The 16,142-nt window shown below is 40.7% G+C and overlaps 1 protein-coding gene across 9 annotated transcripts in view; it reads right to left on the bottom strand.

The window, feature by feature from the left end:
* LOC113022133 (plasma membrane calcium-transporting ATPase 1-like) overlaps window positions 1–16,142 on the bottom strand; it is a 129,476-nt gene that overhangs the window by 12,900 nt on the left and 100,434 nt on the right. For all 9 annotated transcript variants that reach the window (XM_026167210.2, XM_026167212.2, XM_026167213.2 and 6 more), the window contains 7 exons: window positions 13,067–13,246; window positions 12,061–12,148; window positions 11,795–11,901; window positions 5,974–6,165; window positions 1,823–2,036; window positions 1,474–1,685; window positions 614–721 (listed from right to left, as the gene is read on the bottom strand). In XM_026167210.2, coding sequence (XP_026022995.1) covers window positions 614–721; window positions 1,474–1,685; window positions 1,823–2,036; window positions 5,974–6,165; window positions 11,795–11,901; window positions 12,061–12,148; window positions 13,067–13,246 — 1,101 coding nt within the window. The remainder of the gene's footprint in view (window positions 1–613; window positions 722–1,473; window positions 1,686–1,822; window positions 2,037–5,973; window positions 6,166–11,794; window positions 11,902–12,060; window positions 12,149–13,066; window positions 13,247–16,142) is intronic.

The raw sequence follows: 16,142 nt of genomic DNA on the forward strand, positions 1-16,142 counted from the left end.
TAATGAAGCACAATTAACTTGTAACTTGGTTATGCAATCATTATTTTCCTTCTGCTGGTGAACTATCTGTTCATGGTTGTTAAAAGAGAGCGGAGAGACACCCAGCATCCTGCTGGAGCTGCACATCAGCTTTTTATATCTCCGTCACCCTCCTCTCTCTCCGTTAGAAACAAAACGTGTTTTTACCTCTTAAATAAATCACAGACTTCAGATGACTCTGTTTCTGTCAGCATATTTCTGTCTCTCTGCCCTCCACCTGAACCCAGCAGGCTAGCTATGACTGAACAGTTTTTCTGTGTGTTTGCATGCTAACAGGATCATGCGTGTGATGGCGTGTTCGTGCGCGTCCACAGAGGCGCTGACACGCCGGGTTTGTTTTCCCTCGGCCCTCGTAAACAGGAGTCGCACAGCTTTCATGTGCTGAGCTCATTACCATGGCGATGGTCGTGATGGCAACACCGCAGCAGCGCGAGTGTGACAGGCAACAGTTTTCTGCCATAAACCTCACATATCCACCTCTTCATCAGCTCCTGGGTACACGTTGCTTATTCTCACAGCTCGGGCTGGTGTTTGTTCTGCTCAGCTGTTTGTGCACTTGAGGTTTTCGTCTCACCTGTCCCCACAGCAGCTCTCCCACGCCGATGAAAACGCACCACAGCCACTGGTCGATGGTCAGAGCCGTGCAGGAGAACGGCTTTCCTCCGAACTGAACAATGACGATCTGGGAAGGAAACAAGCAAGCGGCATGTCAGCCGTGTGAACTTTTAGTCGGCAGATCTGGTGGTTTAACAAAGTTATGTTAGACTATTCTATAGTGTGAGATTGGTAATACTTTTACTCATACATTATTCCAATGCTAATGTTAAGGCAAATAAATGAGATGACAGGGTAACAGAGGAAACTCCAATTTCCAGTGTTACAGGTGGGAGAATCAGTGACACCTGCACTGACCACTGGCACCCAAAAGAGACAGAAACGACACAACTTATTATTAGGTACTAAGGTTTTTCGCCATTTGGGCACTACTTTTTAAATAATACCAAGGTGCGATGTTAGTTAAGTTGCCAATAACTTCTCTGTCATTTACTGTAATCATTAGCCAGCTAACTACAGAATCAACACGACCACCACCTTTCTATTGACAACCTTTCGACACTTTGTCCCCCACACAGCACAGGCAACTGCTCATCTCGTGATCTTCCACCTGTTTTTGGTCAACATTTTGGATGTGTGATTCATCGTACCACCAGTTCTACTGTTAAGGTCTTAACCTGATGTGCTGATGTCTTCTTACCATTTCTAATTCAGTGAAAAAAAAAACCATCAGAAGGTTTCAGCTAAACTCTTTTAAATGTAACCAAACTATGTGGAGCAAAAATGCAGCTGCAGCTACTGAGACCATGAATCCATCCAGACTGAGCGGTAACATAACAGGAAAACCTTGGTAGCACTAAAGGATGGTGAAGGTGTTACCTGCAGAGCGAAGGTCCCCAGTACAACGCTGCAGAAGATAGGGTTCCTGTAGACACCTTCGAACACGTTCCTCTCTCCGTGGATCTTCCTGGCATTGATTTCGTTGAAGAGCTGCATCATGACGAACACGTTGAACACGATGGTGTAGTGCTCTGATGGTGGGGAGTGCAAGGGAGCGTTTCGCCCACTGTCGATGTCGAAAAAGTTCTCACCTGATAAAAGATGAAGGAAAATACCCCAAAAATGTATCTCAACTGTTTCGACAATGATTAACAAACATCAGCGTCTTAGTATCAATGCATTACTGCAGAACCAGGTTTACACCCAACTTGGATGGAGTCAGACTCACCAGCGAAGAGCAGGGTAAAGATGATGACGAGCTGGTACACAGCATGGCCAAGTATGTTCTTCATCATGGTCCTGGAGATGAGGGGCTTGTTCCGACCGTAGGGTTTACGTAGCAGCAGAGACTCAGTGGGCGGCTCCGTGGCAAGAGCGAGAGATGCCAGAGTGTCCATGATGAGGTTGACCCAGAGCATCTGGACAGCTTTCAGGGGAGAGTCCTTTTGGAGAAGGAGTAGGAGTTTAATTTACGAGAAGAGAATATAACATCAGGTATATAACAGAATACAAATATGATTCAGCAACCAAACAACAGGGAAACCAGCAGACTCTTTGCAGACCAGCAAAGAGCATTACTCCCAACTACAGCTTTGAAATTCCCACGTTTACAGCATGAGAAACTGTTTTGGTCTAATTTTCCTTATTGTGACAACTGGAATGGTGTGACTGGTTTCAAATTTTGTAAAGGTATCTCGTGATCAAAAGACCCTGTTAAATGCCACCTGCTTGAAAAGATGGACTCAGTTCAGTTGGACTCGAATGTAGTATAAACGTGTATTCATACTAGATGACTGAACTCCAATGCTTTCTCAATGACACAGTAACACACACGGTAAATAACAAACCTATAAAACATGTGAGAGGACAGTGTGACCACTACTGACAGAGGAGCTGAGATGCTGAGAAGAACTGATCATTCAGGGAGCATGCTCTGACACGGTACAGGGCAATGAGTGGCCTGCTGTCTGGAACAAATATGGAATCTCTGAGATTCAAAAAATGTTGCCACTGATACACAAGTTATTGTTTAAGAAGGTTCAGGGACCTCATGGTGGACACATCCCATTTTTCACATGGTGTCTATGGTTATATTTGAACTTCCACATATTGTTAGGATTGCATTGTTAGGAAACAAATATATGGGCATTTTTTATACTGCTGTCACTGTGAGAACCATACTGTAAGAACTGATTTAATCTTAGTGCGTCTAACATCAAATGAGTAATTTAACTGCATAAAAAAATGAGGAAAAAAGTACACACACATTTCAAAGCACTCCCTCCACTTCTAAAACTCAGTTTACGCCTCTGGGTCCTGCCTCTGTTCCTCTGTACACACACCAAACACATAAATCGCCTTTTAATGATCTTTTCCGTGCACTAACAGAGACCGAGCGCCTGATGATCAGTGAGCAAAATCACAGCACAGAGACCACAGACCTGCTGAGTCCCCCGTTATATTTCAGGATTATGATGGTGACGTGTTGCCATGGTTTCAGGCTGAATCTTAGCCTACTTTGTGTTCTTCGCTCTGTAGTCGAGTTAGTTATCTGGTCTTGCCAGCTGTGAGCCTTTCAATTAATACACAGCCCCAAGACTTTCTTCTTTATTGTGTCAGGGGTTCAGCTTTCTGATTACAGGCACATTATGAAACAAAGAAAATGTGACACGGCCAACTCGCCTCCTCGCAGCACTGAGACGGTCACATCGAAATCACAAATTACTCTTTGTTTCTATGGATATTTTATCAAGCGGAGATTTAAAGATGTTTCCACAGCGTGCGACGAGGTACACCAAACACACCAGCCAGCCTCAAAATCGAATCAAAACACGAGTTAATCAAAAGCATAAGTGAAGGCGATGTTTTTACTGTTTTTGAATTTGAGATGAAAACCAGCAACGACACAAACACAATTTCACATGCTGTTTATACGCAAATAGCACACTCATTTAAATAGTTTTACATTCAAAACCTTTTAAAATCTATACATTCAAAAGCATGTGATTCATTGATCACTGATTAGAGATACTGTAGCACAAATGCTAGCTGCTGCTATAGTGAACATACAGTGGCTTACAAAAGTAGTCGGCCCCCTTGAACTTTCCCACATTTTGTCACATTACAGCAACAAACATGAATCAATTTTATTGGAATTCCACGTGAAAGACCAATACAAAGTGGTGCACACAGTGAGAAGTGGAATGAAAATCATACATGATTCCAAACATTTTTTACAAATAAATAACTGCAAAGTGGGGTGTGCGTAATTATTCAGCCCCCTTTGGTCTGCGTGCAGTCAGTTGCCCTTAGAAATTTACTTGATGAGTTCTAATGACTAAATAGAGTGCACCTGTGTGTAATCTAATGTCAGTACAAATACAGCTGCTCTGTGACTGTCTAAGAGAATATTGGGAGCAACAACGCCATGAAGTCCAAAGAACACACCAGACAGGTCAGGGATAAAGTTATTGAGAAATTTAAAGCAGGCTTAGGCTACAAAAAGATTTCCCAAACCGTGAACATCCCACGGAGCACTGTTCAAGCGAATCGTACTGTTCAGAAATGGAAGGAGTATGGCACAACTGTAAACCTACCAAGACAAGGCCGTCCACCTAAACTTACAGGCCGAACAAGGAGAGCGCTGATCAGAAATGCAGCCAAGAGGCCCATGGTGACTCTGGACGAGCTGCAGAGATCTACAGCTCAGGTGGGGGAATCTGTCCATAGGACAACTATTAGTCATGCACTGCACAAAGTTGGCCTTTATGGAAGAGTGGCAAGAAGAAAGCCATTGTTAACAGAAAACCATAAGAAGTTTGCAGTTTGCCACAAGCCATGTGGGGGACACAGCAAACCTGTGGAGGAAGCTGCTCTGGTCAGATGAGACCAAAGTGGAACTTTTTGGCCAAAATGCAAAACGCTATGTGTGGCGTAAAACTAACACTGCACATCACTCTGAACACACCATCCCCACTGTCAAATATGGTGGTGGCAGCATCATGCTCTGGGGGTGCTTCTCTTCAGCAGGGACAGGGAAGCTGGTCAGAGTTGATGGGAAGATGGATGGAGCCAAATACAGGGCAACCTTGGAAGAAAACCTCTTGGAGTCTGCAAAAGACTTGAGACTGGGGCGGAGGTTCACCTTCCAGCAGGACAACGACCCTAAACATGAAGCCAGGGCAACAATGGAATGGTTTAAAACAAAACATATCTATGTGTTAGAATGGCCCAGTCAAAGTCCAGATCTAAATCCAATCGAGAATCTGTGGCAAGATCTGAAAACTGCTGTTCACAAACGCTGTCCATCTAATCTGACTGAGCTGGAGATGTTTTGCAAAGAAGAATGGGCAAAGATTTCAGTCTCTAGATGTGCAAAGCTGGTAGAGACAGACCCTAAAAGACTGGCAGCTGTAATTGCAGCAAAAGGTGGTTCTACAAAGTATTGACTCAGGGGGCTGAATAATTACGCACACCCCACTTTTCAGTTATTTGTAAAAAATGTTTGGAATCATGTATGATTTTTGTTTGACTTCTCACGTGTACACCACTTTGTGTTGGTCTTTCACGTGGACTTCCAATAAAATTGATTCATGTTTGTGGCTGTGATGTGACAAAATGTGGAAAAGTTCAAGGGGCCGAATACTTTTGCAAGCCACTGTATGTATGTGCTCCAAATCTGACACCTGACATTAAGATTCAGCCACACTGGTACTCTGCTTTTTGGTTGTGGCATTCACAAACTGCTATTAACATACATGTGAAAAATGAAAATTTGAAATGATGTTTGGAAACAAAAAATCTAAAGCAAAACACTACAAAGAAGAAGCACACTGAGCACACAAACCTTTGCCAAACAACTCACTCTCTAGGCAGTTCTTACTAGAATTGTATTTTTTTTTTTATTGTATTCACCACAATAAATTCACCTTTAAGACTTTGGTGGATCGAAGCCAAATTTAAATGGATTGCTTCCATGACCCCACACTACACCCCTTTTCAAGCTATCATTTTTACAGACAGAGTGATGACACACACGCACACAAACACAACCAAAAATAGAACCTCCGCAGTTTTTTCTGCCCACTCGTACTCTAAACTTCTTCTTTCTTTTTTTTTATAAACACAAGCAAACAATATCAAACTGTGAGACTGAATTTAAACAGAAGATTTTGAAAAATCCAGTGATCGTGACGTCCTTTTCTTTTTGGGTTGTGTAGTTACAAACATTATGTGAGATTTTTTCAAAAATTCTCATTCACACGTGTTCGTTCCAGCTTTTTCAGCTCATATTCAGGAGGTCCCACTGAGCCGTCTGTCGTTATTCAGACTCAAACTGGTGTGCTAAATGAGCTGTAATTTCAGACATAAGCGGTTTACCTGTGTGATGCAGGCGCCTGTGAACGCCACAATCACGGCCACCACATTGACGGTCAGCTGGAACTGCAGGAACTTGGAGATGCTGTCGTAGACGTTCCTCCCCCACATGACGGCCTTGACAATACTGGTGAAGTTGTCGTCAGTCAGGATGATGTCAGATGCCTCTTTGGCCACATCTGTGCCGGCGATTCCCTGAAAGGAAGCAGAGAGGCATCATTAGTCCTTGAATAAGAGCAAACAGCCTCTGTGATGCCAAGTTTCCAACAAATACGGAAACTCTGTTCACACAAGATCCACACAAGCAATGAATCAACTCTGCTAAAAAGTGTTCATCGAAACTTTCTTATACATACATTTTTGTATTTTTATGGTATTTATAAAAAAGTTCAAATATCTGAATCTGTGAGAAACGGTGTATTTGGAGCTAGGGTGGTGAGTTAGAGTCATAAAGTACTGGAAGAGACACAAACTACAGTATTATTTTTTAGATTTCAGTCAAATGACATCTCCGGGTACAAAATCAGAATTTTTCTATTTTCCTCCTCATGTTTAAAACACTGCTCGTAAATTACCATCCCAAGCACCAGGTGTGGGCCTGCTGCTGTTTATTGATGCTTAAGGTAATTTCTAATCGTTCCTCCAAAAAGTCCATTGGCTCCAAAATCCATTCAATGCTCATAGGTCCTGTGTTCAAATGCCCAACTTCAGTCATGAAGATAATGTTTACAATAACCAGGCTTCCCCCTTGAGCACTACAAGACCTATGATGTAAAAGACTAAAGTCTGGCACTCTCTTCCAATCTGATTTTTTGTCACAGGCTATGTGATTTTACATAAAGACTGCGCAGTTTGCCTTAAACATAATGTGCAAAGACAAAAACTGTCGAACAAAGACAGAAATGGAAGATGCTCGGAATCACGGCTGAAGAGTGATTTGCTCAGATCAAGCAGTCCAAAAGAAAGAAAACACTTTAGATACCGTGGACACGACATCGATCACATACTTGAACATCAACCAAAGCAAAACTTGCAGCAATTTGTCTTTGCTGGAACACAAAGCAGAGAGCAGAGCAGGTGTAAGACAGTGCTGAGTGTTACAAGCAGGCTACACCAAACAACTGAAAACTCAGGATTTTATTGTTACACTGGACACTGAACTTGCTTAAAAATGCTACCGTTAGCGAAATTAATTAATGAAACCGGCCCTCTCAGCTGTGTTTGTCACTTTGGTGCCTTCTGGAGCACTTTTCATGCAGTTATCCAATAAATAATATGGCTTCCTGTGGGATATTATTATTGGTCTATGACTTTATGGTCACTTTATTCTATTAGTAGTATAGCACTTTCATCCGCAGCTGCTACTTCTGTGTTTATGAATAAATCTGAGTTGACCTGACAATCCTGACAAGCTCCATATAACAAGATGGCCAACAAGCTAACTGAGGCTCAAAAAATGTGGAGACCAAGTCAAAACATCAGCCTGGCTTTGTACTAAACTGCCTCTCAGACTCGCACTTATAGATCCCCAAAGTGCACAACACATAAATCTGAGGGACTGTAAAGTGATTAATAAGGTAAGAAGACAGAAACAAGTATTTCTGCTATGCAAATTCCACATTTACTGCCATCTTCTCCCAATGCTTGACTGATCACCACTCAACTAGACAAACTGTGGTAAGCGGTCACAGATAACACATTGCTTTACCTTAATGAGTCCCAGTAGTCACAACCTAAAAAGCCTTGGAACCATGACTAACTAATTGTGCATAAACATCTCAGCTGTGAGCAAGAGAACTCTGGTTTACTGAAGCTCATCTAACACCAAAATGTTGAGCTGGAGAGCCCACAGTTTCCTCAGAGATGGATAAACGATTATCTTTCTGTGGAGTTTAATGTTACTGCTTCCTAGCTCATCCGCAGGGTACAAGCACAGTTGAATAATGCTGCCGAGGTTGTAACGGCAGAGCAGTATGACAGGTACAAGGAGAAAGTCCAGCTGTTCAGCTTCACTATGGATAAAGCGACGACTTATTGTTGGGTTCTTTCTCATCTCCTGTAGATGCGAACAATCTGCCAGCTGGACGTTTAATTTTTAAACCCCCTTTCATCTAAAGTCTGAAAAGCTTTGACAGAGAGTATTTTATGCTGCTCAACTGACAGTAAAGTAAAAATAAAACAGGAGGGTCGGCCTTGTCTTAAACAGCAATTCTAAAGAAGTTCTGAGCTGCTGTGTCTCTCTACGCAGGCAGACTCGCTCAAACAGATGGAGGTGAATCGCTTTCAGTTTCCCAGCTAACCAGGCGATAATTGAACAGGGACGCTGGAGTTGAAACTGAAAATGTTCCAAATGGGACATATAAGCGCTGAAAGGTCACTGCTTTAAATCCACAAATTGCTTTTGTGATGTGTTTAGGAACAGTAGCTACTATCAGGGAATTGTTTGACAGCACAGCAGCTGCTCAGCACCCTGCAGGAGAGCCTGATGTTCAGATGACTTTCCCCAGTAAATAAAGGTCACAACAACACACAGAGGAGTCAGCTGTGAACTCGTCCACATGCATGTATTCTGTTTTTAAACAGATACACATTGGCAAGTTGTCAGCTGATCATCTGTTCAGTGTTACTCTTTAGAGGTGAGAGTTATGACGCCACAGTGTTAATTCATTCAGTTTCAAATACAGCAGAACTGGATCCTTTAAATCTACAAACACTTCACTCGCAGGCTGTCTCTGTTTTACAAACTTGCACGATACAAAGAAATGCTACCATTTGGCACTGGGTTGCCAGGTCTGTGGTTTTCCTGCAGAATTGGAATACTTGCCTCTGTCAGTGCGCCCCAGGGCAGCTGTGGCTACAATGTAGCATCACCAGTGTGTGAATGTGTGGATGACTGAATGTAGTGTAAAGCGCTTTGGGGTCCATAGGGACTAAGTAAAGCGCTATACAAATACAGGCCATTTACCATTTACTTTACAAGTTGCAGTTGCCATCCTGAACTCCTGTACAAGTTTACTTAAAACAGTCTTCACTTTGAGGTAAATATGATGAAGATTCGGTTGGTGCGTCAAAAGTGTTACATAACAAATGAGCTGACGTAGGTGCAGCGCTTGGGAATCATAAAACTGGGACAGTGAAAACAACTGAATTTACACAGCAAACAAATGTTTATGAGTGGCTGTAGGAGAAAGTTTACTGAGACATATTTTGACATATGTCAAACAAAAACATGTTTATGCAATTTTATCTCTTTTCCATTTCCTCCAAAGATAAATATGGTTTTAACTTTTGAAACTTTTAGGTGATGTAAATAAGGAGTGCGATGTTTCCCCTTAGTGAGTTAGCTTTGTGCTATAAACACAAGCCCCAATATGTTTCGTTCCAAAAGTTCTACTGGGAAGATGATCATTTTATCCGGGCTGAGCTCAAGTCCAAACTTGGACGTCTCATGTTCTCATTTTCCATAGTAACAACTTTCTAAGCCACCTGGAAGAAAGCTATAAATATTGTAAATAATGATGATTGCTGACCCTTTTCAAATGTATCCTGAAAAGCAGCACATTTTCCAAGACATATTTCCTTACAGCATGCCACTGGTTGTAAATGTATTTCCTGATAGTCTCCAAAAAAAAAGAAAAAAGAAAAAATCAATTTCCCTACTTAAAACTTGCTTGAGGTGTTTCATTTATTGTTGATGTGCGAGTCATGTGCATTAACAATACTTTTACCAGAGTAAATGTAACCATCATGTGATGGATTACTCAACTCAAGTTTCAGGAGTCTGAAAATTAATTTGTTAACGAAAAATAAAAACTAATAAATGTCGTTTCACTTAAATCTATAAAACACACCCAGATCGCCCAGAGGATTGTTATTGGTCATATATAAAACTCAAATGGGAGTTTCAGCCACCCACCCACTACCTTTTGATTGCTATTCTTCACGTTTAGTGACCACTTTCAGGCATTTCTCAACATCATTACTTTAACTGTTATTACACACTTTCAGCTATGAATTTACCACATTTGTGTCTTGATAAAGTGCTAGTCACACTTTTAGCCAAGAAGCTCCTTCTTTTAATTTATAATTTTAGCTACTATAATAACTGTTTATCTAGTTTTTCCAGCTACCAATTTCATTTGTTTAACTTTCTTTTTCTTTTTTTTAAGTAATCAGTTGGTCAACAATAATATGCATAGTCACCATTGCTTATACAGCTTTCTAGTGCGATTCCTCTTTATGGTTATTCTTCTGCTTTTGTTTATTTAATTAAAGAATATGAAAACAGAGAATGAGATGTTTGAGAGAAAGAAAAAACAAACAAACTTAATAAATTACAGTAACCAGATATACTTGGATATTAACCTAATGAGGAAATATCTATCTAAATCATAAAAAAGTACTGATATAATGAAATTAAGTTATAGGAAGGGCATTTCAAGGAGATACCATCTCTCCACTTTTCCTCAGACTGACCCTCCTGTAGCCTCATGAACCCAATATCAGGGCAAAGTGTGTAATAGACACGGCGGTCCATCATGTGTATGTCATGCTTTGCTTCTCCAAAGCATGAAATGCACAGGTGAAGTTGCATTACCAGCAGAGGGACATAGTATATCTAAAAAGCCAAGATGTTGCTCGTGACCCAGGAAGGTGTAAAGTAACTCCAGGATCAGTCTATGCCAGAAACAATTAAGCTAGGTGGCTAATATGCAGTTACAGATAAATATTTTAGTGATGTCTCTAAACGCTTTCTCGTGATTATTTTCAAGGTGAAGTAATATCATAAAATTCTTAAAGGGGGCGATATCTGACTCTGTAAATTGAAGTGCTGTGAGGTCTGGAAAGGTGGGATAAGATAGCCAAACGCTCGCCATGAAACAGAGCTTGATATTTTTCTATCTAAATGTGTTTTTAAACTATTTTGTTTGTTCATTTTTACTTTTACCTGAATATTTTAACTACATTTAACTAATAAATTCCACATATTTTTAACCAGCTATTGTATTTTTTTCATTAAGTTTGTTTAGCTAAAACCATAATGTTTTTATCCATACATGTGTTGAACTAATATTTCCAGATTTTAATAATTCAGCATTGTAGCTTCACATTATGAATGATTATCCATAACATGTTTTTGTAAATGGGTGAACAATCTAACAGTTTCAACTGTTTTGTTAAGCGAATTCAACTTTTTTCCACTTCGTGACCATTACTTATTTGTTTTAATCATTTTAGCAATTAATTTTGGCTGGGTCGGTCTTTTTATCTATTAACTTTAGTTAAAAGTGTTAACTTTCTTGCTCAAACACATTCTACTCTTACCACTTCTTTAATTAAACTGTAATTTCAGTTTTTTCTTTTTTCCTTTTTGAGAAAATCTGTCCAAATACCCTCAAAAATGTGCAAAAATGCACCCCGGAGTACATGCACTCTGGTTGATAAAACAGACAACATAAAGAAACAGCATTAGTCTCACTCTCTGTGAGTTGATCTGTAGAAAACAAAGGCAGTGACAAGGTGGTAGAGTGGGGCCCCACTGTGCTGAATGCACCGAACTCAACATTTATTGATTTATTATTCCATTTCACAGCTATCTTAATGAATCCGCGGCATTAAACTGAAGAGTTATTGTCAATGACGTTTAGAGAAATGACCTATTTCATGGCTGCATTAGAAACATAATTAACTGAAAGGCTTATTTTTTTCTTTAGGTAATGATGCAGAGAAACTTAAGTAGCAGAAGAGTGAAGCAATGAAGAGCCGTGAAACAAAGGCAACAGAAGAAAAGGACGAGGGGAAAAAAAAATGAAGAAGTGGTTACCATAGCAAAGCCAACATCAGCTTTCTTGAGGGCGGGGCCGTCGTTGGTACCGTCTCCTGTCACTGCAACCACCTGTCGGGTTTCGCCCACTGTGCTGTCGATGATGCCTGATCAGCAGAGTGAAACAACAAGAACCTAGTGAGTGCATGATCATTCAAAAAAAGAAGGGGGAAAAAAGTAGATCCATTTACAGCAGCTTGACTAAAGGTTTACATATACACGCAGATTTAAAGCAGCTCAACAGTCTCCTGTCAGAACAAACCCACCTTTGACCAGAGTGTGTTTGTCTGTGGGTGATGATCGAGCCAGAACACGCAGCTTGGGCCAAACTTTGTCCAGACGCTCTTGTTCCACCTAGAAATGACATGTTTAAGTTTCAAATAATCTTTTTCTAGCATATAAAAATAACCATCCCAGTTGGGTACAGAGCAATAATGGGGACTTGGAGCTTCATCTTTAACTGGACAAATCTGAGCACTTTACTGGGCAGAGCAAGCAAAGCATAAGTCATAAACCTAATGCATGTGTTTGAATTTGCCTCGAGGCCATTTGCTGTGTCTGTCCTATCCAAATAAAGACAATGTCCGAAACTCCAGGACAGGCAGTGAGAGAAACAGCCAACTGCTTAAGAGTTAAACTGATTAATTGGTTAATGGGCTGCACTGATAGTTCTATAAGCTTTTCTAGATTTACTGAGCACTCAAAGCACTTTTTATGCTATGAGCTGCATCCATCCATTTACACACACTCATGCAGCACTTTATGTACACAAACACTCACACACTGATGGATGCATCAGGGGCAATTTAAGCTTCACTATCCGTACAATCAGTAAACAAAGCTCTCTACCTCCCAAACCCCCAAAAATCAGCTGATATAAGCTTAATGCAGACAGATCAGTTTAACATGATACTGTTGTAAAGAGTGCTGTGTGGACGGTATCAGCTGAACAGGTAAAACACTACCAAACAACATCTCCCTTGCTCTAATAAGATACCTATAAGATACATTAGGAAACTTAATGTTTGCTGCTTTTGTACATAAGCCTTTGGAAGGGGGTTAACTCAGGGCCGTTAGGCCACCAGAGATGTAATGGGCTAGTGGAAATCTGGCATTAGCAACAAAGACTTATTGGGCCATATTGACTTAATTTGGTGGTTGTTTTGAGTTCATTTCAGAGTCATTCTCTGGTCAAAGCTTCTTTTTTTTTTTTAAACTTAAATGCTCATATGAATGTTGCTTGCAGTTGGATTCTTTTTGTAGTCGTTTTACCTCTCCCTTGTCATTTCTTATTTGTTGGTTGAACTCTTTGCCCTCCAGACACAGGAAGTCCTCCCCAGGCAGCAGGATGCCACACTTAGTCGCAATGGCACGAGCAGTGTTGATGTTGTCTCCGGTAACCATGCGCACGGTAATGCCTGCACGCTGGCACTTAGAAATAGCCTCGGGTACCTGGAGGAGAGTCAGAACAAAGGGACTTGAGCATTTTCACAGTAAAAAAAAACAAAAAACCTTGAAGATGAATGCAGAGTGACAGAAAAGATGAAGATGATTTTGAGTCTGAAACATAAGGAAGGACCCCTTGCCTTTAACCCAAATAAAAAAAACTGTCACAAACATTCTGTTGGTTGTTTCTTCAGGGTCTTAAAAGATGTTAAAGAAAGAGTTTATACTGCAGCAGAGCTTGTGTGTAAGAGGTCCAATTCCAGCAGCAGCAGATTTTACATGAGAACCACCGTCGTTGTTCTTAAACCCACCCTGAGATTCATTCATCTCGGTCTGGGAGAGGTGATAGTGACTACACAAAGGTACACAGACGAGAGAGGTGCTGACTGCTTCTTGTGCTCCTCAGGTGGTCCGACTGATATGACCAAAACCCAACGGAGGGCACATTTTTTGCTTACAAATACATACAAATGTTGCACAGTTCTCATTTAAAGTGCCTCAGCCAGGGTGCAGCATACTGTTTCCCTTCCTTAAGAATGGCTTCTTAACAGCCATCCTTCCACTGAGACCATTTCTGAGGAGGAAGTAAACAGTGGATCCCCTGAACGGCCAGCTTCATCTCTCTATTCCTGTGTCAGGTCTTTTTAGGCATCCCACTTCTTTTTTTGTCTTCCGGGTCTCACTTTTCCTCATAATTTTAAGGACATATTACACAACATGCCAAGATATGCAGAGTTTTCATCTCTTTGGGAATCAACTTGTTGGAGCAAAGATTTTCTGCTGTCAAACTATAAGATCGTTGGGATTTTTAATGGATTTGGCTAAAGAAAAGGTACAGATGTGTTTTTCTTACAGGCTGTGAGTAACAAAGTTCCCAAAGACACAATTTAAAATTGTTTTTTTGCTAAGTTGTCTGCTATGTGTAGACACAACGCTGGTTCATTACCTGGAGTTAGTGACCTACGAATCATTCAAGCATCAAAATGCACCTGCTAAATTGCTTAAGAAACAAAAAAACATTCTCTCAAAGGTTTATGTACAAGGGCTGGGCTGAAAATGAGTGAAAAAGCAGCCAGTGTCCGAAGAAAAATGTTAAAAGAGCTTCAGAAAGCCTAGAGATCTATTGCTAAAGAGCATTTTTAAAATTAGTCTGGCTCCTTTTGTAGCACAATGTAAAGAAATAATGGGTGGCTCAGGACTTTGGCGCAACACTGCGGACACTTACATTAATTATAGTAAAATGTTGTAGGAAATGCTCTATGAATGGTCTGCATACATTACCCTTTAAGTTAATGAACCAATCAGGTTAAAAGGGGATCCTTGTGTTTCCTTAACTTTCAGCACTGACTGCTTGATTTTGGGGTTACTTGCAGTTACAAAAACACTTTTTCTGAACGTGAGGAGAAAAAATTATTTGTAGCACAAAGCCAAAATATTCAGTCTTGTGCCCATCACAAGTTGTGAAGAGATAAACACTGTGCTGCTGATTGACTCCTGCTGCTCTCCGGTTATTTCCATCCTGTTGGTGATCTTTGTGCTCTGACATTAAAGCAGCAGGCAGCAGCACTGATGCTTTCTCAGCTTCATTACAGGCCTCATTTAACACTTCAGAGCATCCGGACTGTAAGATCTGGCTAGGACAAACTTCGGTCTTCATGTTAGGAGAAAGTTAATGGCATGCTTACACAAATATAACAATATAGTCAAGAGCAGCCTCTCAGATGAGTTTCAATCTCAATGAAGAAAATTTAAGCTCCCTGTTTGGTCTGTTTAACTTATTTTTGCATCATCAGAAAAAACAAGCTGCACACCACAAACTCTGATTATCCCGTAGATCTACTGATCCCTGCGTGAAGTCTGGATTATTGCAGGCAACAGAAGCAGCAGCCTCTTACTGCTGTTTAGTAAAGCAACAAAGCTATTTCCGGCGCTTTTCATGTGAACAACTGATTGCAACACTATGAACGTCTTTGAATAGGGACCTTCTGGAAGTGTGAGAAACAAAAACACACACAAATGGCACAGAGCTGTTAGCGAGAGGATAGGGAGGAGGACAGCGGGAGGTAGAAACAACTGGATTATCTGTCAGTCTGCATGCATAGACAGCTTATCAGTCCTTTTACCTTTTTTTTAGGCAAAGTGGAAATTATGTAAATTCATCTCCCATGAAAATACAATATTTATCAAGGCACTGGGATGTGACATATGACTGAATGGTAATTATGTAATCCATAATTACAGTGTGTTTCTTGTTGAATAACATCATGGTCTCTTCCTCTCTGCTCTCACTGACTGTTAGGTTATCCACACTTCAGGTCAAAAGAGGAAATGACACATCGTGAATAGAAAAGTCTTTTTGGTGAACAGCGAACATTGTTTTATGTTCAGCCTTTTTATTCGGAGCTGCGGTTTTGCATGGTTAAAACAGATCCACGATTTTATCTAAACAGCGAATCACAAACAAATCTGAACAAAAAAACGTCAAAACCATATAAGACGTGAAATGGTAAGCCCATGCAATTCCATACTAACCACCACTAACCACTGAAGCTGCCATGGAAATCTATGGAAAAATGGTCCTCATATCCCTTACTCTGTGACTTCAGTATAGTTTCCTGATAAGTTTATGGTCTCAATGACTAGCTTCAAATTATGCTGATCACATTAAGAATCAGAAAAGAAGATCCCTGTCACATTTCAAAACACCAACATGGCTACGCTGAAACCATTCACCTTGGGGTTTCGTAGCAGTCTGGCCAGTCGCACAGTCCTCTTTAAATATCTTCGTAAAGGGGGCCCTCTATGGTTGTCCTAATGTTTTTGTCATATATACACAAAGCGATGGATACTCTTCCAACAACAAGGTCAGTTTATGTGCAAGTAGTGCCTATGAGCTAATACA

This window comes from Astatotilapia calliptera, chromosome 5, assembly GCF_964374335.1.
Source record: "Astatotilapia calliptera chromosome 5, fAstCal68.1, whole genome shotgun sequence".
Taxonomy (NCBI): Eukaryota; Metazoa; Chordata; class Actinopteri; order Cichliformes; family Cichlidae; genus Astatotilapia; species Astatotilapia calliptera.